Source organism: Pholis gunnellus (genome assembly GCF_910591455.1).
Source record: "Pholis gunnellus genome assembly, chromosome: 2".
In the NCBI taxonomy this organism is placed as follows: domain Eukaryota; kingdom Metazoa; phylum Chordata; class Actinopteri; order Perciformes; family Pholidae; genus Pholis; species Pholis gunnellus.
Window position 1 is genome coordinate 21,785,835 of NC_136536.1, and position 27,828 is coordinate 21,813,662.

Sequence of the window (27,828 nt, forward strand, 5' to 3'; positions counted from 1 at the left end):
TATACTGTGACTTTATTGCATCATGCTATACTGTGACTTTATTTCATCATGCTATATTGTGACTTTATTGCATCACGCTGTACTGTGACTTTATTGCATCACGCATTACTGTGACTTTATTGCATCACGCTATACTGTGACTTTATTGCATCATGCTATATTGTGACTTTATTGCATCACGCATTACTGTGACTTTATTGCATCACGCTATACTGTGACTTTATTGCATCACGCTATACTGTGACTTTATTGCATCACGCTATACTGTGACTTTATTGCATCACGCTATACTGTGACTTTATTGCATCATGCTATATTGTGACTTTATTGCATCACGCTGTACTATGACTTTATTGCATCATGCTGTACTGTGACTTTATTGCATCATGCTATACTGTGACTTTATTGCATCATGCTATACTATGACTTTATTGCATCATGCTGTACTGTGACTTTATTGCATCATGCTATACTGTGACTTTATTGCATCATGCTATACTATGACTTTATTGCATCATGCTATACTGTGACTTTATTGCATCATGCTATACTGTGACTTTATTGCATCATGCTATACTATGACTTTATTTCATCATGCTATACTATGACTTTATTGCATCATGCTATACTATGTGTACTGTAGCGTCACGTGAAGCAACTTCTGTTTCTGATGACAGCGGCCGCTGATCACAGCTGTCAGTCAGCTTTAACAGCTGGAGAGACTTTTGACAGTTTGTACCGTACACATGATCACAGTACTTATACTAATAAAGACACAGTTATCATCTCTGACATAGTAGGTGTTTTATCTCTGTAGCCTGTTACTTGTTTCACAAACTGCATTGAGTATTTATACTGTGTTCTGTGTATAAGCGCAGAATACTTTGTCATATTTATTAATTATTTGCATCTATATGTTTTGAAATTCTGATTGTGAAGTCATTAAATAACCCAGAATATGATTATGGTTTCTCTTGAACACTGGAATTAATTTATTAGGCTCCACGTTTCGTGGGAAATTGAAATGATATAACTCATCAAACCCAACACTCAGGAATGATCAGTCCCACGCGACTGAATTAAATGATGTAAAAAGTGTTTCCTTTCTCTGACTTTAAATGTGTCCATAATAGAAGTTATTGAGGGATCAGATCATAAAAAGATAAATCTTTCTAATAAATGAAGACATTTTTTTGTGGTCCTTTTGTTGTTCAGACCTACAATTACCATATATTTAAACCAAATGGTGAATCAGAAAATTAATCAAATATAAAACTTGAGTTTAATCTGTAAAATGTCTTCAATCTGGTATGAAACTCCAGTGATCTTGAGAACAATCAGATCAGTCCGATCAGCTGCAGCCTCCAATCAAATAACTGATGAATGAAGGGGGCGTGCCGGCTGCTAAAACACTTCCTGGAAGGCTGCTTCCGTGCATCCTCGCTCCTCAGCGATCCCTCCTCGCTCCTCAGAGCAGAAATAAGAGCTTTGGGACGGCGAGGAAATGTCAAATAAGAGACTTGGGATGTACCCTATGACGTTTTGTTTGACATGCTATTCTAAAATACATGTTGCATGGCTGGGAACAAAACAATAATGCACGGGAGCGCAGAACATCTCGCCGCCAGAAAGGTGGAGCTTTAAAGGTGGCCCAGGTGCCTCCAACTAGTGCAATCAACACCTCCAGGTACCTGTTGCATGAAAGAGACATATACAAGTAAACAAGCCAGGGGACCGTCACAGCATACTATACTGTACCATTTTGAATGTAGGGTGGGTGGAGGGGGTCCGGAGGAGGGATGTCTTGGACAAAAATACTAAAATGGATACAAAAATGGACTAGAATATGATAATCCTATGTCACATTATACTATGACATGTTTTATAGCATACTATACTATGACCTTTGGTCATTTTTCTTATGGTCATTGTACTTTATCAGGTACATAAAAAAAGGCTACCGACATGTTAAACTGATGTTGTTAAAACAGTTGCTACTGGGGGAATGACTCATTGGCTTAGCAGCGATTTAACTGATGATTCAATGGTTAGTATGAGTGTGACTGATTTTCCTGTAGTGCTTCATTGCACATTCGCATTACGCACTCTTTGTCTGCCATGTTTGTTTATTGCATGCAGCGCTAGCGGTGTTAGATTATGGGATGTTCATCATGGAAGAAATAGACCTGATCACAAATGCTGAATTGTGTTTCAGGAAGACATTTATTTCCAATTAATGGTTTTGTTCCGTTGCCATTTTGCACCAACATTGAAAACTTTTCAAGGTTTTTGCTTTAAGTGAGAGTAAGTTAAGTATAATTAGGTCATTCCTCCTCTTCCAAAAATGAATAATAAAATAAATTCTTGCTCAATTTAATACACTTTATTTGGTGTGATATGACCAGTAGCTTATGGTGGCTAATGTTAGCACACTTTAGATAGCTTTGTGACTGACATTGCCACTTGAATTACTTAAGATATCCTGTTATGGACACAGCAGTGGCCACTCGGCAAAAGTTGCTACTTTCTAACTTTTCTCCCTTTATCTCGTCCACCGTTGCCAGGTTGTGAAGGTTGTAGGAAGCAACATCTCGCATAAACTCCGCCTCTCCCGGGTCAAGCCATCTGACGAGGGCACCTACGAGTGCCACGTAATCGACTTCAGCGACGACGAGGGTTCCCGCCACCACCGCGTCAGGGCCTACCTGCAGGTGGTGCCAGAGAGCGACATCCCCGACAGCAACCGCAACGACAACTTCGAGGCCCTGGACGACACCAAGGGAGGGGTGGCGTTCATCGACGACGCCGCCGAGTCTCACGGCGGCGCCAAAGAGCACGCCCACGGCCATCACCAGAACCACGGGCACCACCAGGAGAAGGGCAAGCGGCCCTCGTCACCGGCCCACCACGGCCACAGCCACAGCGGCAGCAGTCAGCAGCAGAAGGCGGGCAGAGAGCTGAGGAAGCGGGACGCGGACAGTAACCACAACCACAATGACTGCACCAACGAGCCGAGCTGCGCGCCGTAGACGCTGGGCTCATTACACCTGAGTGATAGATTACACGAGGATTGCGTAACGTGACGCGTGTCACAGCATGAAAAGCTATTCTTCCCACACAGCTCCGAAATGTACAGTGTTCAGAGCATGGTGCTGTAAACTGTGGTGGGAAATGTAGCTTTTTCCTGCTGTGCGTGGGTCTGGGCTGGACTGCTCACTGTCAGTAAAGCATTGCTTTATGACATTCAGCAATGGGTGTGTGGGGTGGGGGGGGGGGGGCACTTGTCTTGCTATTTACCCATTCCACTCTTGTACTTTAGATACTGTAAATGACACAACCCTGCTTTCAGGCTCATACTTCTTCCACTGCCTTACTCTCTCATTTGGTACACACTCAGAAAAAAACGGGTGTTAGACTTTTTGTAACTGGGTCTGTGCCCAGTGCGAGCAAGTTCCTTTTATTCTGAGGGTGCACTGAGTGAAATCAAATCCAGTCAGTAATTCTTCCCTGGGAATCTTGTCGAAGGCTGATTCCTCCGCTTTGAACGCAGAGCTCTAGCTGCACTGCATCTTTCTGTGTGTTCTAATAATGGACCCGAGTACGGTTGCAAAATCTGTGTGTGCACCCGAAATCCAGCAATTTATTCTGTGTTTACTCCCGGGAGGGGGGGGGGGGGGGGGGAGACGGGACATGCTTTCTTCAACAGAAACGCATCAAGGTCCCAACGCAGCAGCGCTCATCAAGGACAGATACGGCCTCAATTCATTTGTCTTGGAGTAAACACAGTGGCAAAAACGAAAAAATCCCAATTTCCTACATTTGTGCGCAATTCAAACAAGGCACATCACAGGCTGTATTTTGACCACAGCTCCTACTAGCTTATGAACTTGCAGTGCAACAGAAAATATGATCCCCCCCCCCCCCCCCCCCCCCTGTTCAGGCTGCGAGAACATCAATCCTTGTTGTCCCATGTGGACCCCCACCTGTTTTGGAAAGCCATGAAAGAATCAAAATCTGTGCCACTAAAAGAATCTGGCGTGCCGCTGAATCCACTCTGCGACAAGAAATCTATGGGAGAAATGTGATCTTGGTGCAAGATACTTTTTTGGAAGAGTAGTGCTGTATTCCTATCCCAGCTTTAGTTCCCTATTCTGATGCTCCGGCCCAGCGCTCAATCATTTAACAAGCCTCAATCCTCTCCACTACAAGCCTCTAATCCACTCTGTATATATGACTGTATAATATGAAATAAAGTGCATGCTCAGTAATTTTCTTAAAACACTTTTTCAACCAACCATACACAAAGACAGTTTGTTAGTTCACTTTTTTTTTTTTCATTTATTTGTTTGGTTCATTTAAAAAAAGAAAAAAAAAAAGTTCTGAATCTTTCTTTCTTTCTTGGAAGTCTCGTCCAATAAGAGATTTTATTTGCGAAGCAGTTTTCAGTTGCTTTACTGCTCTCCAGAAGTGCTGTACAGACAGATGAATGACATGTTCTCTTCATAGCTGCTCAGAAAGGGATTTCCGTTATTGTATCTTAGTACTTAAGCAGTGTTTCTCAAAACTACTGCGCTGTATGTGCAGGGCCGCAAACATGAGTGTTGCTGTGTTTTAATGAGCTTGAACGTAGGATTCATTTTGTGCAGTTTGGGACTGGGGGGGGGGGGGGGGGGGGGGGGGGGGGGGTCTGAAAAGATGTGAGAGGCCATTTCACCTCTGCCAATTTTGTAACTTGATGAGCATCTCTTGGTTTAGATGCTTGCGTGAAGCAAGCAGGGCAACGCTTCGCTCTGAGGGGATCTAATGGGACAACAATGGGTGAATGGGGGTCACGTTGTGGATAAAGCCCCGCGGGCAGCGAGGAGCAAAATGTTGTTAGTGAAACACTGAAGTTGTCTGTTCACACTGCCTCAAAATACAGCCTGAGTCTCAAGGCCATGCGGGGGCTGTACTTCTCCGCTGTACTATCCATCAGACGAACTACAGCGCTCCTGTTATCGTTGGCTGACTGAACAGATCAGTGGGATTGCTTTCTTTCTTTTTTTTGTTTTTCAATAAGTAACTTTGATTTGATGTTTTGTAAAGAACAGATCACTGTAAAAAAAAAGGAAAAAAAAAAGAGGTATAATGTACATTTCTTCTAGAATGTTCGGTCTCACACTAAGTGTATGGCTTTATCAAATAAAATAAATTGTATATGAAACATCAGTGGACATTCTCGCATTGATTTGGAGACGTGAGAGGGCAGAAGCCACAACCAGCATAGATTTCATTTAGACCCTCCTGGGCGCTCACTATATATTTATATCTAAAGGGTTATTGAGGGTGTTTGTACAGTGCCACGTCAGCTATGGTTTAGCTTCTGGCCCCCTGCTCTCTGCGTGTGTGTGTGTGTGTGTGTGTGTGTGTCCGCATGCATAAAGGAGAAACGGTATTAGGCAGTTGCCTGTGTGTAATAGGTGCTGCCAAAGCCCCCTCTTCCATTGCTGCTGATGACTAATGGTGCTATTGTCAGCACTGGCAGCAGGATAAATAGCAACAGCGCAGCATGAGATAAAGAGGCACTGTGCCGCGCTCGCTAGCATTAAGCCAGCCAAATACAAAACACGTGGCGATCTTGTTTCACACTGGAAGGCTCACACATTCATTATGATGGGCTTCTCCCGTCAGTGAGGTGATGCGATAACGGAGGGGGCTTCCTGTTCCCTTCATTTAAACATCCCTAGAACCCTGTAGGGCTCTAAATGATAACAGGTACAATGATAGATGGGCCACTATCCCTGTCATGAGGCGTTCAATCCCCCCGTAGTTACACAACCTGGTGCAGCCCGGTTCCCTTCCAGCTGACGCATCTTCTGCCGAAAGCATGTGGGATGTGGGTGGCAGGACAGCTCGAGGGTTAGTGAGGGCATCTCCTAATGGGGCAGAGTTCCTCCATCCGTTATAGAGCTACACCGCCATAGAATCCTTACAGGTTGAGTCTGGTTTTACTCTTATGACAAGCAAATCTCAAAACGTCCTGACTGCCCGAACCTGTTTGTGGCACTTAACCTCTTTGCCCACTGGCTCCTACTGAATGTGTAAAATCTTTAAAAACAGGGTCAATCCAGGGTTTTGATGACAAAATGAAAAGTATAGAATATTACCAGCAAAATACCTAACGCAGATGAGCTGAACTAGATACTTGGTAATTGGAGACTGTTCAATAAAAAATACACTATTTGTGAGACATATCTAGAAAGGCTGAGTGACATTTGACATGTTTTTTTTGGGAGGGGGAAGGACATAATAATGGGGGTGGGGGATGGGGGATGGGGTAGCTGGGGGGTAGAAGCATAGACTGTACATAAGTGGACGTAGTTACCGGAGCTACGTACAATCCAACGCTAAAGAAGACATTTTTAAGTGACCAAAATGTTGCAATTCACTTTAATGAACTGAAAACATACTGCGAAAGGGTTAAAGTTGCAAGACGAAAAAACAGAGAACTCACAATCATGGCCTGTCAAACACAAGGTAGCCCCGCCCTGAAGCATACTCTGCTTTATTGTAATGTTTACTCTAAATGGACCATTATTTACTAAATGAACATCCTGCTGTGATTGAGACCATAAACTCATGTTTACTGAGGTAATAAATCCATTGGGAAGTAGAGTCATTTCCTCACTGACTTCTATACAATCTATAAACCGAAACCATGTGCACAGCGCTCCACTTGAGAATTCAGAATCTCAACAAAAGGCATTGGCGTCTCTAAGAATCGTATTGACAGGAAAGAGGTAGAGGAGAAAACGGCCAATCAGCTGTGTAAAATCAGTGGACATCCTCTAAGACCAAGAGCCACGTATTTGGAACACTTGCCTACACAATGCATGCAACACACATGCCGACAGTCTTGTCTGAGATTCGGTCGTGTTATGCCCGTAGCGGCTGACGTAGCCTTGAGTGGCTACACTCAGACAGAGATGAGGAGCGCGCTACAGACGTCTGGTAAGCTCACTTCTTTTTAACTTCCCCCCCCCCCCCCCCGATCTTTTACCTTTGTAGTCTTCAACCCCATCCGATGCCGACTCAAGTGACATCGCCTGTAGGCATCGGACTTCACAGAGCTCCCTCTGGAGCCACAAAAGGCTTTCTACAGCTTTCTTCACATATTCAGTCGTACTCGCCAAGAACCTGTCAGCAGCCTTTGATGTGTGAAACCGGTGGAGTTCCCCGTTAAGGACTTTAAAGTAAAAAGATCATCAATCTGGCCAGACATTTGAGCTTTTCCGTTAGTGCTAAAGACACGTTTTAGTTGACACCAATAACGTTTGAGGCCTTTTCTTCAAGCGCTTAATGTTTGACTGCAACATGACAAAGTATTTTGAATAGTGTGAGTATTTGATGATTGTTTTAATTAAGAATGGTTCAGGGTCACAGAAAAGCGTTCTATCTGAGTCACTAACAGCCAAGTTAATCAGTATAAAAGTCCCAGAACAACATAACATTTGCATATGTATATGTCTATATATTCTCACATGGAATGAAAAACATCTGCACTGTGCCGGCATGTCTCCTAATGTAGAAGCGCTGTCGCAAGTGTTCCTGCTTTCTGCACCTGCAGCAGGAGAGGCAACTGCAGCAGATATGCTCCATTGATATTTTCCTTTTGCACCTCGCTGCTCATCAGAGCTGTGTAGAGCATGAAGGTTATCGCAGCGCTATCTTGATGGCCGTCTTTCGGCACAATTGTCAGATTTTTCTTTTGGTGAACTGACTTGTTTGAGTTAGCGGTTCAATAGGCCGTCCGTCCGTGTGAGGCACGAGTCGATCACATCAATCGCTAGCTCATTAGCTGGCTGTCTCGGCAGCCGAGCCGAACTCCTCCCTCAGCAGTTTCAGCACGTTGTCGGAGTACTCGTCCCTCGGTCGACCCATTCCGCTCAGATGCACAGGCTGGAGGTCCGGGTGGGGCGGCACGTAGGAGGAGGGGCAGTGCAGCTCGTTTAGGGTAAACCAGAAGGCATCCGGATCCACCTGGATCAAGTGTTGGAAAACGCTGTGGAGAGGAATGGAAGAAGATTATCTCTGGGCTAGAATATATATATATATATATATATATAAACACCTTCCTGTAATCCAAAGTGACAAGACATTTAAATACGCATACACACATACAGAGAGAGAAACCCTGGCTCCTCTCTCACCTCCGCACAGCTGACCAATCACGTGGCGAAGTGGGTGTGAGTGTCGGATCATCGGCCCAAATAGAACTCGTAACAAAGACACACGTAGGAATCTGTCTCTGCTTTTCTGTTTAATTATGGTGTGCGTGTTGCTTCCCACAGGGATAATATACACAGTAGGTCTAATACAGAAACAATGACAGAATGACATTCCCAGTAGATGACCTGCATATTCATGACATTTACAGGTTTACTACGAGCAGCAAGTAAATCAATCAGTGTACGGTCTTAAATTGACTTCCACCCAGGAACATGAATTATATAGTGAACCATTCCACATAGTATAAAACATTTCTTTGTGTCCTTTACAGCACTCACATATTTGATGTGTGCATTTTAAATGTATTGCACGGCTTACAGACACTTTAATATGCAAAGATACTTTAAAGTGTACTCAGCATAATATTCAGCACCACGGACGGCCAACATTAAGAAGCTCCTCCAGGCGTGTGCGCTGTATCTTAAATAGAGATGACAGCATAAGCTGATTAATCATCAGAAAATTACCTTATATACTGTTGGCTAATTGAATCTATAACAACCCAACAGGTGATTGTTTTATATGTAAATAAATCAGCAGCGTAACGACGGCAGTCAAACAAATGTAGTGAAGTACAAACTGTAATGTACAGCATCACATGCAAGGACTTTGGATCAGGGCTCACCTTCGGCCGGCCTCCTGCAGTCTGATTGGCTGTCTACAGCTCAGGTAGGGCAGGCAGGCCTCACAGACGGCATCCAGGTCGGCATCACCTGAGAAACCCAAACACAGAACTGTTACTGCATTTCATCCTCTCGGTACATAATATCATGCTACACTTAAAGTCATCCGCAGAACAATATAATCATATCAGGAAACAATCGGCCACTATCGATATCAACGTTATATACCCTTTCCTTAAATCCACACGATCAAACACTCAAGATGTAATCACAGTTCCCAGCACACGGCGTAGCTTGGTAAGATGGTAGATAGGGAAGGGAGGAGGAAGAGAAAGGGGGGAGAGAGAGAAAGAGATCCTCTTCTAACTCCTAATGAGCAGAGAGAAACTGCTGAGATGGCCGAGGAAAACATTTCACAGCAAGCCGTTACAACATCTCTGGTTTTCACACCCCCCCCCCTTTTGAGGAGTGGATGTATGTGAAAATGGCTACCTTTCCCGCCCCCCCCTGTTCTTTATCTCTACCTTTTATAGCCTTGCCAGCTCCTGCTCCCTCCATCCACATGACTTCTCTCCACTCTTTCATCTCATCTCTCTCTCTCCCTCTCTCTCTCTCTCTCTCTCTCTCTCTCTCTCCTTCCCAGCAGACATTTAGCGATTCCCTAAGCTGCGGACTGGGCTGCCTTTCAAGCCTCATTTCAAAACACGTCTCTCTCTCCCTTTCCCCGCTCACCCTGTTTGCCGATTCAACCCACACTCGGCTTGAGCCGGGCCTGCTCGCTGCGCGTCGAGAATAAAAGCAGCGGTGCACATTTCAGACTTAAATGTGATTATTCGGCGGCCGCTTTCATCCCCCCTTTCTTCCTCTTGTTTCTGGTGCGGCACTCGTAGCCTGGAGTCTTTGGTGGAACCAAGGTGCTCGGAGGGAAGCAGAGAAGTGGGAAATACTTAAGGAGGAAGTGGGCCAGGTGCTGTTGAGATTTTCTGGTAAATGAATCACGGGGTGGAATTGGAGCTGAAGCTGGAACTGCGGGGCTGGAAAGCATTATTTGCTTCAGTCAATCTGTGTTTCTGTCTTTCTCTCCCTGTGACTGAGGCTCGGTAATTGGCTTGCTGCAGGCGTCCCAGAGGTAAAGCTGTAGCCAGAAATCGGTATTCACACGAGTAAAGGCTGCAGCCGCTGACTGTTTCTCTCCTGCTCTTTCGCATCCCCTCCATCTCCCGACTTCAAATCCCCAAAAGTAATAAAAAAAACAGTGCGCAGGGATCTTAAATGCATGGGCTAGACTCTTTTCTTTAATGACATTTTTTCTTTTTACTTAAATACATTCCAGCCATATGAAGGTTGTAGCTAAAACATTTGAAGTGAGCTAATAATGTCGTGGTCATGCAATGGATAGAGGTTGCTTTTCCGCGGTTTAAAAGCTGCACCATACACCAGGTCTATCTGCCAAAATCACCCGCATGCTGTTGCGCGAGCAGAAGAAAACCCTCAATGACCCTTGAAGACTTCCCATTTTGACACTAATTAAATCCTGGTATCATGTAGAGACGGCGACAAGGAAAGCCTGGACACAGATAGCCACAGAGTGCACTTATTAACCCCAAAGGGGGGATTGTTAAGCTATAAACTGTCTCCTACACGGCAGCGAGTGGGCGGCCTGTCCACACAGAGGTCTGCTCTGTGTCCTCTCCTCTCAACACATCACTGGGTACGTGGTTACTGGTTGGTGGACTTGCATTTGTATCGCGCCTTTAACGCTACACGTCAACATGTAGTGTAGCAACCATCACAGAGCAGAAACGGGCGTCAAACTGAGGAACCCTGAGACTCAAAGACGACCGTGATAAAAGATATATATATTCTTCCTTCTGCAACACTGCAACTCATCTGGGAGCAACCGTAAAACAACCTTTACTAGCTGCGCCTCTACTTCTGCAGCTTGCACTCCTCTAACATGTGTACTGGCACTGACACACCAACTGGCAGCCAACTACCAGTGCATGACACGCCAACGTGTCATAATAAATATAGAACAAATAAACATCAAGCACATATTACAGCTAAACAGGTGAGTTATCAGCCATCGTGGAGCGTTTCTGTAAAGCGGACCCGTGTGGTAAACTTTAAATGCAGTTACCTCAATAGATCATGAATAAAGCAATGTTGCAGATTTATTACAACCTGTCTAATCGTCAGACTGCTCATGTTTTCCCACTGTCGGACACTTTTAGCGATGCCACCGACTTCCCTGATCTCAAAATCGCAAATACATTATTCTCATAAAGTGATACAAATGATGGCCAAAACTACACAAATAAAAGCCAAGTTGAAATAAAGCATAATCATCCTTTAATAAGAAAATAAAACAATTGGCCTTTTGTTGTTTCCACAGTATAATACAGCAAACTATCAGTAAGCCAAATGCAAAGTAACGACCCAACACGTATACAGAACTATCTTGTAGCAGTTTTCAGTGAAAGACAGAAAAAATCTGTCAGTGAGTGTTCACAAAGTTATCTGTGGTCGGCTGCACTAACTAATACAGCATTTGCAGTTAATTGACTGTGGTAGATTGTCCTACTGTGACTTTACCACACAGCTAATAAAAGAAGACTAGCAAAACCATACCGCAATGTGAAAACTCACAGCTACAGCGTAACGTTTACCGTTTGAGTCCACAATCGTATATTTTGTTGCTTTTTTCCACACTTTGGTTGATTATTTCTTATTGAAGGGGAATTACAATGGTAAAGTAAAATACATTTTGTCTCTCAATAATAATCCAGTCGTGATTGTTTTTATTCTGATTTTGTTTGCAATACTGTGTTAACGTCAAAGCGAGAAGCCGGCGTGGCGTATCAAACCAAACTGTGAGCTGAATGTCTCATTACACTTGTAATGGCTGTAGCTGTGGCTGCAGAGCTAGACTTCTGTCGTCTCTCATGTGGGAACCTGGGAGGAGCTGGCAGACACTGAAAGGATGCGCAACGAGCCTGAAGGAACATCGTTCCATGAGAAGGGGTCAACCTAAGCCTATACCTGTAGGCACTTCATGAATGTGACTACATGTACATTGTTTTATGATGAAAGGTAAGCGCTATAAGATCAAATGCAACATAACCCTGGCTGTGTGACAGACAACCTCATTCTAGACGCGTTGAAAGACTTTTTGATATTATCGTTACGTAAGAACAATCGGGAGGTCGCCAACAAAAAAAAAGTAGTGAGTGAGCGAGAGATGAATTCATATTCTTAGCACAAAGTCCAACACGTTTTCGGTAGCCGCCAGGGGTTGTCCGCTGTCAACGATTCGGTTTGTAATTTTCGTGGATAGGAAATAAAGGTGCAGCCCGCAGGAGGAGCTGGAAACGTGCCACGTGATCCGACTTCCTCCGAAGCGTACGACACATTTCTCTCTATTATTGGATGGCTGCAGACGGCGTCTTTTATGTTCCGTCTGTATTTATATATACCGTACACGGGTCTCTTTTGCACATTATATATGTAATGTTTGTTGGCTTCATAAGAGTAAGATTCAATGTTGTCTTTATAGATTTTCAACAGAAAAAAAAGAACCATCTCTGCTTGTTCTGGTTTTCACTGAGCTTTTATATTCCCACAAAGGAAGAGACTGATTACTGCAGTTTACAGTACCAGGGTCTTGTTGTGGTGACCGATCATACCCATGACCTACTGTTTAAACTGTAAATAGTATTAAATAGTATTTTTCCCCTCCCTCTCCCAGACTGGAGATAACACTACTCAGTATCACATTTCAGGTCTTTGGACAGAAACTTAACATTCGTGCCCCCCCCCCCCCCCAAAAAAAAATCTGATGCTGCAGAATAAAAGCCATTATTTTTGCTTCAAAAACAAAAATAATGATCCCTATGATTCAGCTGTATTAAACATCTGTGCACTTTGCTGCTGGAGCCCCACCAACCACTTCATGCATACTCACAGTCCTTAGGAAGTACAAGTGATTATGATTACCACTGAATGAAGGAAAAGACCATCTTCATCACTGATTGCAATTATTCCTTCCTAGGTTGAAAAAACACGTAGCCCCACTCACACGTTGCAGACATAAGTAAACGCACCAAAATAGAGATCGCATTAAGCGCATTACGGTGCTTTTGGTTTCACTATAAGTACTGTGTTTCCTCTCGAGTATTCAGCAGTGTCGGGAAATCAGAGCAACCTGAACCCGGTGCTGTGACGGGGACGCAGCTGCTTAATGAACATGAGGATTGATGAAAAATGAGACAAGCAGCTCATAATTATATCATCTTAACACACTGGCACTGAGCCCCCCCGGGCCACTTTGGATGAACATTTTCTGATATTATGCTGAAGACGTGCCAAGCACAAAATACACAACTGTAAAAAAAAAATTGGAGTAAATGAATGAAATGTTCTCCTTTCCTGTAGCTTCTTGATTTGCTGATGGCTGTGCAGATTTAACGTGTGTTGTTTGCTTGTGGTGAGCCGGAGCTCGAGGGAGAAGCGCTGCTCGCGGCAGTTATCGAGACTGCGACTAAGGATTCAGCAGCATCCTGTCGGCTCGGTTGGCTCAAGTCTGTATGTTCAAAGTCATCATTAAAATATGTTGGATTCAAGCGCTGCCGCAGCCTGAAGGCCTTTTAAGTTACGATGCTCCACTGAGAGTCTTGGGATTCAGTGTGCGAGTGGAACTGGCCTGTGCACTTGCGGCACACTGCAACGCATGGGATGTAAAGCTGCGCTATCAACAAAGGAAGGTTAACAAAACAATACTGATCTGAAAGGCACATCGTCGTGAAGGCCACTGCCTCGTCCCAAATACAAGAGAGACAAGCACCAAGAAGAAAATGACTGTAACGTATCAATAAATACATGGATTGCAAATTTGTATAAGGTGTCTTTAGTTCTTCATAGTAAGACAGAGCAGGAACATTGAGATACACAAACTCCTGCCTGGTTTTCACTGTTATACAAGACTGCCACCTGGTGGTAAATAAAGCCACCGTGCTCTGTGTGTGTTTTGGGAAATGAGGTGGCCATATTGGGAGGATGCAGAGAAGCTTTCACATCCACCCATTTCAATATAAAGTCATCAAAATGAATGCTACATTTTTTTTTAAATAACCCGAAATGACTATTTGGGGAGAGTTATGACCTTGAACTATTTGTTAGCAAACCACAGCCAAGTGCAATCCCAAAGTATTTACATAATTGTGCAAAAAGCTGTAAATGAGCCTGCTTTAGACATGTTGGTGCTATAGGCAGCTTCACTTTGGACAGAGTTGGGTCATTCGTTTCCCTCTGATCGAGTCTTAATGATGAGCAACCACATCCTGACTCCCGCTCCGTTCTTGACGCACAAACACAACAATAGCATTCATCATCTTTCTCTTCTTCAATCTTATGCTCAGAAAGAAAGCAAAATATTTGCGTCCAAAAATTGCAAACTATTCCTTTAATGCTGCCGCTGGAAAGAGAGTTGAATGAACTTTATTGCTATAGATTACTGGCTGCTTCTTGTTAATGGCTTGACTGAGCACAATTTTGCTCTGGTAATTCATCAGATGCTCTCATTATTCAACACACTTTGGTAAATATAACATAATTACATCATGCAAATTGAGGCTGGTCTCACTTAAATGGGCCTAATGTTGCACTAACCAATAAGAAACCTGCCCTATTAGAGTTAAGAACCACAATCAAGTGTTCTCTGTCCACTTGTTATCCTGGTATGACCATGGTTGTACTCTGGGTCATACCATGTCCAGCACAGGATGATGATGATGTATGTTGCGTCTGGGGAAAACCTGTGTTGTTTGTGTGGCGTGCATTTCTATTCCCTCACCCAGATCCAGCCTCTGGCACAGTGAGCCCAGCCCCTGCAGCACAGCCAGCTGCAGCTTGTAGGCCAGGGTGTGCGTGTAGACGGGTCCGGCCTTGGCGCTGACCGGAGCCTGCCGCACCAGCGAGGAGCTCAGCTTGGGCAGAACCTCTTTGGACACCCTCCTCCGCAGGAAGTCGCCGCATGTTTCACCCAGCGTGCACAGCACCTGGCGGAGAGACGCGTCATGTGAAGTACGTCAAGCATAGCGAGTTGCTATAATGTAATAAAATGTCCCGTTAGTTCATCTTCTGACTAATTACACTGTATTATCCCCTGGATGAACCATTGTATTTACCCCAAAAGCTGCCACATTGCTGATGACCATAGCACAGTCTGACAGCAGCCAGCGATGAGTAAATGACAATTTACAAAGCAGTTATGTCAGATTCTGTCAGTTCATCAGGGAAAATATGAGAGAAAGATACAAAACTGGTCCAACTAAAGACAAGCAGACTAATCCACAGCGACAGCAGAATCAATGGACACCTGTACTTTGAGAAATGATCAGACACAAGTGTGATCTTCATTCATCAGGGAACAAGGCAGAGGGATATTTTCATCCTCTGCGACGCTCTGAAATAATTTGAAGAAGCCAGTTCTGGGATGACAACGTAATGACTTCCCTGTCTTGTTAGTTTAGAGTGTTTTGACATTTTTTTTCCACAGAATTACAAACAATGACACATCCTGCCAAAAGGAACCATTATAGACAGTCCATGCTGACATTAGACAACACTTGTGTTATTTCAATTTAGTCAATAATGTAGCCAGACCTGTTGTTGCACATGATGTACATAAACACAATATGCAAAATATAATGTAATACAACATTAAACAGTTACCTAATAAACTTTGTATGAACTTTTTCCACACTATCAAGCTGCATACGTTGTTAGATGACCGACTGACACAGTCAATGAACACTCTTCAGTCTTCTTATTACTACGACTGAGTAAATGGAGAGACGGACTTGCTTTACGTACCCTGAAGGCTCGGAGGACTGCTAAAGGGTCGTCGGCTGTGAGTCTCTGTAGGAGGGCGGGCCAGCAGCGATGGGCCATAGGCAGCAACTCGTTTTCCCTCTCACTCAGCACACACACGCACAGCTCCAGCACGTCCAGCACCTGAGGACAAGCACATGCAGCACACCCGTTGCTATGGATACAGCAACACCTACATCTGGACAGGTAGCTCTTAGGTGATGTAACACAACCTCTGTCCGCCATAATGGAGGTCAAAAGCTCCTTAGTAACAATGTTTAAGAAATAATGGTTTTTCTACAGTGCAGCTGGCCTGTTTCAGCTGAACTGAGCTGTGGGGGTTGGTTGATTCATCACTGATACATCACATGCATTTCACCATTTCACTGTCTTGTTGGCCAGGCTCCATGGATCCACATCAGCAATACATATTTTAGCCTCCTAAAAAAAAAAAATCAATATCCGTTTAAGTGTACACTATAGTTAGAATATCTTCCGACAAGGAACTGAGCTTAAAGTGAATTTTATCAATACTGTTTTGGCATTGAAGAGAACATGAATAAGTTTCAGTTCAGTTCTCTGTTGGAAAATATTCTAACTATAGCGCTCACTTAAACGGATGTAGATGTTTTTAAAAGGTGAGCCTTTCTTTCAGGTGGCTAAATTACATATTGCTGCTGCCCCCGTCTATAATGAGGTTAAAGTGGTTTCTAGCAAGCCTGAGCGATGTATTATACACCAAATACTGCTTTTTTTAAACAATATCTCAGTCCGTTTTGTATTAGATCTTCATGGGGGCATCATGTGTGGCTGGGAGATTTGTAACACCAATACAGCTGGTGTTACAGTGTAGAGGCAAAACTCTTTCTACAGTATCTATGCACTTAAAAAGGCTTCCATTACAAGAGTGAACAACCCTCACCAGGATTACTATCCTCTAAACCAAACGTTCCCCATCACACCGGAGACACTACCTTGAGTCGGAGCCTGAGACTCGGGTCGGACAGCAGGTGAATGCAGCGCTCCATGACATCTTTAGTGATGCTGAGGTGGGCGGGAAGCTCGGCTTTCACATCAGGACCACCGATATCTTCGACATCCTCACAGTCTGTGGGAGGTGGGACTTCTGGAGGGACAGTGATGGGTGACGTGTGATTGATCGACTCTGCGAACACCCAATGTTGTTTTGGGCTTTTATATTTCATACTTTATTACTATTCCCGCGACTGATCAGTTCCATCTAACATGACAACAACATGAAACCTACACTACAACTACGGTTGTGTCCTCATACAGACATCGCACTGTATTACCAAGGTCTTCGGTGTCGTCCTCTATTCCAATGCCCTCTGCCAGCTCTTTCTGTTTGCGGAGATCCAGCAGGAACTGGCGGATGTCGAGGACTTCCTTGGGAGGGGAGGTGTGTTTGGGTCCGGCAGACTCACGGGTCCTACCACAACTGGAGGGGAACCACCTCGCTAAAGGAAGAAGAACCAGAGCAGGTTAGGTTAGTGACGCAGTGAGGTGTGTGACGCCAAAGCGCTAGTACGCATCATCCTTTCCTGTATTTTGTCTCGTCTCTTAGAGGTCACCTGTAAATGAACCTGAAATGTTTTCACTATAACGGAATTGAATGCTTAAGTAAAGCGTGGTGTATGGTGTGGTACAGTGTTGTATGGGTTTTGTAGTGTCGCATACGCAATCTACTAAATTCATCCTTTTTCACCCAAGCCACATGTGATAAATGAGTAGACTTTTGAAACCTCACCCAGCGCCTTCATGAGTGCGTGCAGCACGGAGCAGAAGAGTGCGGCCTTGTGGTCGTAGCTGAGATCCAGAGCCGTCAGCACATCCTGAACGATGTCGCCGACCAGAGGCAGCAGGCTGCAGTCGGAGTGAGTCAACATCACCGTCAACACCCGTGGAGCCTGGCCAAGGAGACGGGAATATGATGAAATACATGCTCGACACTAAACCCATGCAGGCCCGTTCACAGTGTTCACCTGGGCCATAAACCAGAGCACTCGAGACTTGGACTAGAATCAAACTCGAGTCATCAATGTAACGTCTGTAAGCTTGACCTGACAAAAACTTTAACTTTAATACCAATGACTTGTGACCTCATGTGACTTTAGCCTTTTGACTTGGAATGACTTGTTATGCCTCCGCAAGCCGAAAACAATAAGTTATGAAACACTTTGAATCAGTCTGGCAGCAGCCAATCACATTGTACTAAGAAGAGGGAGAGGTGCTCTGGTGGCGAGTGGACTGACAACATTCAGATGTAAAACCTCTGATGTGGTCAAAAAAAATAAAATGATTAGCAGCATGCAAAAACATTCAGATTAGAAATGACAAATGATTTTAGTTTTCACAGGAACAATTTAAGATACCAAACCTGATCATTTTGCTGTTCATTTGAAACAGATAAATTAATCGAAGCATTTATTATCATTCTTCATATACTATCCTGTTACTCTGTGTGACAAATGTAAATAACCTTACCTCTAGTGAAGTGTGCGTAATTACAAAATTAGGACACAAAACACAAAGTATAGGACTTCACTTTGAATCTTCAGACTTATTTGTGACTTGCAGAACAATGTCCCAAGTGTGAGTACCCCACGAATGTAAATATGATTTAATTGTATAAAACGATGATTATAAGAAAATTAGATAAAAACAAAATGAAGCACAAATTCTAAATATTGTTGTTTTGTAAATTGAACATCTTTGTGTTTTGGACTTTAGGTCCGACAAAACAAGATGTCACCTTCTTCAACTTATGGCATATTAATTTCATTATTTTGTTACATTCCATAGACTAAACAATTAATTAGTTAAACAAAAAAAGACAAATTGATAATCAATAATTGTTAGTTGCCGCACCACTAATTTGCACAACCATATCCGCTAATGAAACTATAAAACACTAACTTTTCCTACATTTTCTTGTTATATTTGCACTTTGAAAGGATAATATCATCTTACTGAACTTCCTGCTCACACCACTTCCTTTCTTAAATGATCTTAAAAACGTCGTCTCTCTTTCCTTAGTTGTTATTTATTTCCCCTCCTCCTGCAGTGCTGCCGTGCAGTCTAACAACCCACCGAACCGTGACAGTGTTACCTGTGGGTGCTGGCCGAGCCTCTGCAGGTTAAGAGATACGTCATTGAGCAGGTAGTCGGAGTTCTCGTTGATCAGCTCCTTCAGGGAGTGGTAGCCACAGGCCTTACTGATGTCCCACATGGAGCCCAGCGCCGCCTGGCTGACCAGCAGCGTCTCCTCCCCGGCTTTCTCCAGTACGGGATACAGTGATGTCATCAAAATGGGCCTGAAGTCCCGTCCCAGTGCCTGAGCAAAGCAGGCGATGCCCTCGAGTTGGATGCACAGCTGCCAGATGTTGCTGTTGAGCTGGTGGATTGCGGAGGTCGACGACGAGGAAGAAGGGCTGCCAAACGAGGAGGGAATCACTTGGAGAGAGTTTGCTTTGGTGTTGCTGACATCATTGTTGGATATGGAGAGGAGTCCTGCTGGGCTGAGTAGCTGCAGAAAGACAAAAGACAAATGCCATCATACAACCTCATATAGTTCTCTTGAACTATTCAATAGTGTTTTAGTTCATAGACATAAAAAGGTCAATACATAGATGATGATGAATCTTTGCTGATGAAGGTCCACTGACTGAAACACAGATTCACGTCAATGCTGTTGAAGGTTCATTTAGAAGATAATGTTAACTTGTGTTGTGTTGGCTGATTGTAAAGTGAGGGATGAAGTCGCACAGAAAATACTTCATCCAACAATCTTAAAGGTACCCTGTGGATCATTTCTATGAGCGCTGTGGAGCAGTGTTTCTGAGAGACAATTCACAGTCCTGACAAAGATTAGTTTTTGAGGTGGTAGTAAAGTAGAGAAAGATAACACAGTAACAGGAAGAGCACTGCTAGCAAGCAAACATGGATGCACATGGATGTTTTTTGAGGAAGAAAAAGGATTAAACCAATGGTGATAAACAGGGTATGTCGAAAAGAAAGTGCACAGGGTACCTTACTTTGAAAACACATCAGATAGCCAAAACAGCAATATCACCACATTCCAAAATTGAATACATTATTAAAATATTCAAAGCCTCTATTGGCTGTTCAAGCCCTCCAACTCATAAAAGACTATTTGTTTGACTTTCCTGTACAGATGAACGTAGCTCACATCAGTCATCAGTAACTTGCTGTATCAGTACAGACAGCATAAACACTGTGGCTGTGCTGAACACTGATGTCAGCATTTACAGCTAACCGCCTGTAGTTTCTAGAGTTCATATATCTATTCTATAATGCTTTTTTTACGAGTTTGATTTGAGGGAGAACCCCACAGCAGTGGCCAAACCTTCCCTCTAACAAGTGTACATTACTGTGCTCAGAATCCTTTTCATTCGCTGGTGTGCCTCTGGGCACACATTTTAGCTGACAAAGAGAAACTGAAAGTTTATCTCCAAAGAACACAGCGCTGCCAGTGTTTTCAGGCCTCTGTTGGCCTTGAAAGTTTAGAGCACTCACTTGAAGCCTGAACCCTCTTGTTAGGCCTGTTTAGGCATAACTGCACACGGCCATATTGTGAGCGAAGTGTGGATGTCTTTGTTTGTTCGGAGTGGAGCGATCTGATCGAACTTAAGTGCAGAAAGAGTTGTGCGGCTGCGGGCTGAGCATGATTAGAAAACATTCACGGAATACCAAATGAGACTTCTTCATTCAAAGACGAGTGGGATCGGAGCTACAGAGGACTGTTGGCTCCACACTCACACCTCCCTCAGCTGCCGTTAGATGCAGGAGCAGGAGGAGGGAGAGATGAAAGGCAAACTTTGTCGAATTTCTAGGTACTATGATGCACAATCAGTGGAGTGCGGTTTCATATGACTGGTGTGGCTAGCTTGTCCCCCAAAGTCTCATTTGATTGGATTATTTTTTTGCAAGCCATTACAGCAGCTAAAAATGCTCCAACTTCCTTTGCATTGGGACTTTAAAAGTGACAAGAGTGAGATGAGAAGATTAAACCACTCTTATGTCTCTGCGCTAAATATGAAGCTGCAGCTTTTCTTAGCTTAGCGGGAAGACTGGAAACTGGAAACAGCTAACCTGGCTCCGTCTAAAGGTTAAAACATCTGCCTGGAGTGACTTCCTGGCCTTCTTGGAGCCTTGTCTTCAGCGGAGACTCCAGCAAGTCACTTGCATGACCATGTTTTTACACTTAGATTTTTGTATGGATTAAACAAAACAAATACAAAATGTTAAATAGTGAGCTTTAGAGGGGCTGGTTGTCAGATTTTCTTACCTTTGGACAGAGCCAGGCTAGCTGTGTACCCCCTGCTCCTGTTCTTTATGCTAAGCTAAGCTAATCGCCTACAGGCTGTAGTTTCATACTTATGCTCGACCATATCACACGTGACAAAGCAACAAGCAACAGGACATCTTCAACGGAAGTCGTGATATGAAGCAACAAACTGACACCCGACACTTGTCGCTGCATGACGTTTTCAGTGCCCCAATGATGCATTAAAGCTTCAACCAATCACACTTATTCTTCCAGTCAGCCAGTTCCCAGTGCTATTTAAGGACAACTACGTTCACGAGCGCTCGAGCGACACTCGGCGGCCTCACCTGCTGGTCTTGTCGGTCCCTCTCCGTCTCCTCACTGACGGTAATCAAGTGCCAGTTATGCAGGCTGGTGTACTCCTCCATGACGGACACCACTGCCACTTTAAGGTCCTCCCGGCTGGCAGAGTGTCCCCGAACTTCACTCTCCAGACCGTGACCCTCTGTTGCCACGGCGATGCCTGCTGCGCCCCTGACGATCTCGTTCAGCACCGTGGCAGCCTGCTTCCTGTACGCGGAGGACTGCTGGTACAGGTCCAGGAAGTGATCGGTCAGCAGGTAAATGTTCCCGTAGAAGCCTAAAGATAGACAGAGGGGAGGAGAGCTACATGTAAACCAAGTGGTTCTGTTGACTCACAGAATAAAACAATTAAAATATGATGCATTCTTATTCATTAAGCTTTTCAGCATCTTATTAGAAATAAAAAAGCTCCGCCTTGAACAGAAACATTGGAGTACACTGTGCTGATAATGCCTCTCTTTCACTTAAAGTAAACATTAGAATGCAGGACTTTCACTGTGCGGTATTATCAGTTGTACTATCAATCATTAGTTTAAATTATTAATTGTTTAAAGTACTTCTTCTACCACTGCCAGTCCCAGTTAGAGAAAGAGTGATTAGTAAAGCAAGACAATGTTTGCCAAGGACCCCAAATCACTAAACCTGTCCCTGAGAAGACACACACGCGCTGGGTTTACTCACAGTCAGAAACATTGATAAATACAATCAGCAGAGGTGATTTACAAATCGGCTTATTAGTCGCTTACTTCGAAATGACCACCGCAACTTTAAAGTAGAGCATTGATTTAATGAGAAGAGGTATTTTGCTGGCGGTAAAGTTAGAAGATAGTATTGCAAAAACACAATTTGAGGGACTGCACAGAGCGCTGTGTGCTTGTTCATTCAAAGTTATTATTATGTTGCGTGTCCAAATTTTACCAAATTCGACAAAGCACCTCATGGGATCCCCGTCAATAAGAGCTACCACCTCTATTGATGAGTCAACTAATCGCTCGTTTTGGTCTCAGTCGACTTTCTTTCGTCGATTCGTCGTTTTTGACTTATAAACGCATCTCTGGAAACAACAGACTTAAAGTCTAGTGTTGGGCGACTAAGAATTTCTTTGCTAGAATAAATTCGACACGGACATTAAATACTGTTATATACAAACGTACTGTAGATCATTTGCCTGATGTTCATGTGAAACAGCACTCGTACCTAATGTTCGACAGATCTCCATGAGCGCAGAGAAGATCTTCTCATCTGTGAAGTAGAGGAAATGCTTCCTCTGTGTGTGAGCGGAGTAGGAACCCGGAGAGCCCGGGCTCGTCTCTATGGTAGCAGCGTGACTCCTTTCCTCCACAATGCGGACATCCGTCACATCCAGCTCCAGCACCTGTAAAGGCATACAAGACAGCAACAGTCAGACATAAAGGGTCTCATATATAAAACTGACAAAGCTTGATTTGTGTTCCCACAGCAGGTTTGACAACTTTATCTTGGCTGTGTGACGCGAGCTGTATAAAACAAAGACACGACTATTCAAACGCACAATATGTCGTTTTATATATATATATATATATATATATATATAGCTAAAAGACAAACTAAGATCCTAAAAGTGTATCGTAAAAATGTGTTTTTAATTAAAAATAGATAAAAAGTCAATTTACCACAGCTTCTGGCAGACCCACAGGGGATGTGACGCCACTGACAGGCGGCCATATGAAACTGACCATTACCTTGATTAAAATGATTTCTCTAGGTTTGAAAATTGTTGCAAACATCTGGGATAATGTAAGCACACAACTCAACAGAATACTGTATATTACATAGGTATAGTCCTTTTTAGAGGTTTAATGTGGAAAAGTTACGTAATATACCTTTAACTCCACTTGTCAACCACTAAAATGCTTAAACGCTGTATGTTGTACAGTTATATTCTATAACAAACAATAAAGGTCCTCTTGTCTTATATGACCACTCTCGTAGAGATTTAATTATACTGGTTGGTGTACAACATTATATTTAAACTGTATTTTGAATCTTTGGTGCAGGTATAGTACAAAAAACGACATTGTGAGTGGATGCAATACATGTCATCTACCAAATATACATGCATAAATGTAAATTTGCGATACTAAACTAGTATACACAAGAAATAAAGGCCTGTAGCTTCACAGCGGTACACTGGCATCAAGGAAGCAGCAGTGTGTGCCAGCGTTAACGGGAGAACACACACTGCTGCTCCGTGCGTTTGTTTTCTCCCTATGCATGTAGACGTGTTCTAGTAGAAGCCCCAAATACAAGCAGGAACCTGAAAATGAGCTTCTGTCCCCTTAAACAACAGTAATGAAGCCAGGTTCCTTTCTGATTCCCATTCAAACAGAATATGAAGTATAATCTGACAGATTACCTGCATCAAGGCTTTAGAAATCCTCTCGAGGTGCGCGGCCGAGTTTAGCACCACGGAGACCAGCGGTCCCAGCACTTTTAGATAACCCAGGAACACGTTGAGGACAAACAGCTTCTTCTGGTCGTCGGAGGTCCTCATCAGTCTGGGCAGGGAGGTGGCCAAAGAGTGCAGATTCTCTGAAAGCACATCAGTGAAGGTCTGTGCGCTGCTGCTGCTGCTGCTGCTTTTACTGGTAATATCGCCGCCGCTGCTGCTACGTCTCTGAGTCCTCAGTGACACCTCGCTGAGGACAACTTCACACCTAGAGGAGAAGACAGGGACAGGAGAGAAGTTTCATTAAACATCTTGCCATCAAGTAGTCTGGGATTTAGTATCGTCTCCTCACACAAGTGCAAATCAAACCTCCTTCTGACTCTGGGCTCCTCGTCATTGACTGCTCCCACCAGCGCTTCCAGGAGCGGTCCCACACACTCTCCCAGTGACTGGCTACACCTGGCCAGCAGGTGGTCATCCAGCTCCACCATCTCTAGTCGGACCCTCCAGTGCTGGTGAGACGAGGTGCAGGAGATGATCTTCCTCAGGAGCACGGACAGCCTCTCCGCCGTGCTCTTCACCCACGCTGGTGTCCGGCGGACCATCAGCTGTGCGATCCTCCCCATGTCGGCTGAGGGAGTCTTGCTGGGCTCGCCGGCCTGAATCTGGGCGTCTTCCATGACGAGCCCCACAGTCCTGGACCAAACCTGAATGACAACACAAGTGAAAAGAGGTGATTGTACATTTGGACTAGGATGTAATCACTGTTTTATAGTTGTGCTCTTTTAAATGTGGTTAGTTTGCCATCAACTTGCACCTACTGTACAACCTGTTATCCTATCAGATTAGAGTTGTAGGTGGCATAAAGTCAGCATACTCTATACATTTTGCTTGGCATGATGAGCTTTTTTTTGCATTTTTCTGTGTCCTGGCAGTAATTTGGTAATTTTGGTAGTTGGACAGTATTCATTTGTTCAAACAAATTCAACTTGATGAAGAAACACACAAAAGGTTTAAGTCAACCGATACAAGGATGCTTTCTGTAAATGTCAAAAAATTACACTCAATAACATGAATACTTCATTTTGCCTTAAATGTTATATTATGTCAGCGTGGAGAAGCCTCTGAAACCGCATACAGTCTATCAAGGGACGCTCACTTCTTATACAATATACAGCATATTTATAATATATAGTGTGATGATCAACTAAACATTCACTGACAGAAAACTCATCTAAAAAAAAAAGAAATCTATAAATTGTTTTAAATGTACTAATCTAAAGCTCCAAACATTCATTTAATGTAGTTTATCAAATTTGCAGATTTTCTCAGGATTATTATCCGAATATTAAAAATTTTAGACAAAAACAGCAATTCGAAGACGACACCTTGGGTCCCAGCAGCTTGTGATGGACAATTTGTGTTCTTATTCTCTGATCAATCAACAAGGGAAATAATCAACACATTCATCGATAAAGATTTGGGTTGTTATTAATGATTAATATGATCTCAGCCAGGAGAATCATGCGATCGCTGGTCTGTGTGTGTCCGTCTGTCCGTGAGTGAGTCTGCAACTCCGTGTCTGTCCACAGCTAATCTCCCATTCTGCTGCAGAAAACTGCATATACTTTGGGTGGCTCACTTTTATTCTTTTGGACGGTGTGTTTGGCAACCGGTACACACTCTGCTTTATATCTACGCCACTCAGCAGCTGCCATTTTTGCGTGAAAATGGACTTAAATAGACAAATAATAGATTACCAAAAACGTGGAGATGACTACTCTGTTAATGCATTCATCGTTGCAGCTCTAAGAATAATCCTCAGTCGCAGTTTTAATAATATATAATAGGAATTGTAACAAACTTGTTTTGTAGTAAAATATCCACGAATCCTTGTGTGGAATGCAGTCAAAACACACACAGCGTAATATAAGAATGGACACAAACCTGACAGACGTCAACAGTGACAGAATGAATAACTTGTAACAAGTTCTGCAGTAAAAAGATTTGAGGATTGATTTGCTGTACTGCATCATCACACCAGGAACTGAACTAACACGGAGATGTGTTACCTTGATGGCCCTGATTGTGACTGCATGGCCTTGTCTCAGATCTCCTGTAATGATCCTGGCTACAGCCACAGTGATGCCAGGTAGGAATGAAGCCATGGTGCCGCCTATCGTGCATCTCTCCTCTGAGGATGGGACCACATGCTCCTGAGTGCAGCCGCACTGCAGAGTCAGCGCCTGGAGGCACTTCAACGCTGCTGCCTGTACATCTCGAGATTTCTCCTTCTCTGCTAAGGCCAGCAGCAATGATATGGCAGCTCCCAGCCCGGGCAGCATAACCGGTTCAAAGAGTTTGAAGACTATATCACCGTAGGCAGCATGAAGCAGCGCGTCCAGGCACCTCAACACAGCCGATTTCAGCTCCTCCGACGTGTCTGCGGGTTTCCCAGGATCAGTCGGTGAGCAGAGGCAGAGGCAAAGCTCCGAGAGGAGGTCGCGGAGGGTCTCCCAGCTCTGGACACAAGTGTCCTCGAGGACGTGGCTCATGGCCTCAGCCACAGTCTGCACCAGTTTTTCATTCTTGGGCCCGGGGACTTTGAGGACGAAGCGAAGAGGGAAGAGGACGTACTCTTGGAGCTGCTGCAATGTGGCATCGTCGACTTCTTTTAACTGGCCGCTCAGCGTCTCCACGTTGGTCACAGTGGGCGCCCGGGTGAGGAGGACACAGGCCGGGCGCAGGTAGGCAAACGCGATCTTGGGATCACTGATCTGAGCCATGATCGAAGGCATGACCGCAGGGGCCACTTTAGTGAAGGGGTGCTGAAGAAGAACTGGGAGATGCAAGAACAAGAAAACTCAAGACTTTTCAAGTACTGTAGCAGACAATGAAATTAATGTATTCTTATAGATAAAATGTTTTACATTTTGACTGTGAGATTAAATCTGTAATGGCCACCTGCCATATTTAAAGTATGAGGAGTGATTTTCTGATCAAATGTATCATCACTTTTCAACACTGGCTCTGAAAATATGTTTGACCTATCTGCTCTGGGTATTTACAAAAACAGATTGATCAGAGAGCCAATGGTTACGAAAATAAACGGTATCATGTCTGAATGTTGACACTCTGTGGTCATTGTACTCCCCTCTGGCGTTTCTTACTAATGAGGTTAAAACTTAAGCTGCTTCATCCCTGCTGCTTCCTAAATGTTCACAAAGTTAAAGGAGGGAGTCCATGGTGATTTACTAAACAGCATGCCAGCATTATTGATTGTGGTCATGCTGGTGTTTTATGTTGTATTGCTCGAGACTCCTCCCTGACTGTTTGTTGTACCAACCAGTGTTGAGCTAGCTACTGTATGTGCAACGCTGTTTTGAGGGCTTATTATCAACCAAGTGCCCACTGTGACAACGTTGAATTTGTATTGTAAGATAAGAAGCAGACACATGTGAACACTATGTCTATGCAGCAGCAGCAGAACATCTTACGTTAAAGTTATAGCATCGTTGTAACGTTAAGTTGGTCTAAGTTATCAGCTAGCTAGCTGACAGCATCGAGCATGCTGCTGAAGCTGCACTGCGGGTTTTGGCGTCAACAAACAGGTGGCCTACCTTCACATTGGTAGTATTAAGTGGACCCGCTGTGCAGCAGTAAGTCTATAGAAGAGGTTTCATTTTAAATGGAAAAAATATAACAACAAACACTGATAAAGTTGCTGAACACTGGCTTGAGGTAACGTCATGATTCTGCGTCGGCGGCGCACGTTCGACGTAGAGCAAACTGAGACTTCCGGGTTTGGAGATTTATCTTCAAAATAAAAGAACATAACGTTTTACAGTGAAAAAGAAAAATCTTCAAGACCATAATAAACAATGCTTTCATCGTAGAAAAGTGTGAATCCTGCAAGTTAAATGAAGAATTGTGAAATTGAATTGAATATTCAAGTAGCGTTGTCACAC

At 43.8% G+C, this 27,828-nt stretch overlaps 2 protein-coding genes across 3 annotated transcripts in view; one reads left to right on the forward strand and one right to left on the reverse strand.

The window, feature by feature from the left end:
• Window positions 1–3,029, forward strand: part of vstm2la (V-set and transmembrane domain containing 2 like a) — a gene marked incomplete at its 3' end in the record, with an annotated part of 50,548 nt that extends 47,519 nt beyond the window's left edge. Inside the window, exon 4 of the mRNA XM_079183012.1 lies at window positions 2,565–3,029. Coding sequence (XP_079039138.1) covers window positions 2,565–3,029 — 465 coding nt within the window. The remainder of the gene's footprint in view (window positions 1–2,564) is intronic.
• A 4,065-nt stretch (window positions 3,030–7,094) lies between these two features.
• tti1 (TELO2 interacting protein 1) lies at window positions 7,095–27,612 on the reverse strand. 2 transcript variants are annotated; one of them, XM_079181234.1, is made up of 14 exons: window positions 27,481–27,612; window positions 25,933–26,699; window positions 24,230–24,567; window positions 23,828–24,128; window positions 22,630–22,807; window positions 21,417–21,709; window positions 18,892–19,308; window positions 17,530–17,689; window positions 17,075–17,239; window positions 16,736–16,884; window positions 15,765–15,905; window positions 14,743–14,947; window positions 8,894–8,981; window positions 7,095–8,041 (listed from the first exon to the last, which is right to left on the reverse strand). In XM_079181234.1, exons 2-14 carry the CDS (start codon window positions 26,656–26,658, stop codon window positions 7,834–7,836), a joined length of 3,369 nt encoding a protein of 1,122 aa, XP_079037360.1. In that variant the 5' UTR covers window positions 26,659–26,699; window positions 27,481–27,612; the 3' UTR covers window positions 7,095–7,833. The 2 variants fall into 2 exon arrangements, with proteins under 2 accessions (XP_079037360.1, XP_079037359.1); XM_079181233.1 differs by having other exon boundaries at window positions 16,736–16,887.
• Window positions 27,613–27,828: the final 216 nt, after the last annotated feature.

Excerpts from the sequence above, each read along its gene's own strand:
- tti1 (XM_079181233.1), bottom strand. The coding sequence starts at position 26,658 with ATGCCTTCGATCATGGCTCAGATCAGTGATCCCAAGATCGCGTTTGCC. Across the intron at positions 15,906-16,735 it reads GTCTCAGGCTCCGACTCAAG|GTGCTGGACGTGCTGGAGCT; the intron begins GTAGTGTCTCCG and ends GCTTGTCCTCAG. Across the intron at positions 8,982-14,742 it reads GTGCCAGAGGCTGGATCTGG|GTGATGCCGACCTGGATGCC; the intron begins GTGAGGGAATAG and ends TGGGTTTCTCAG.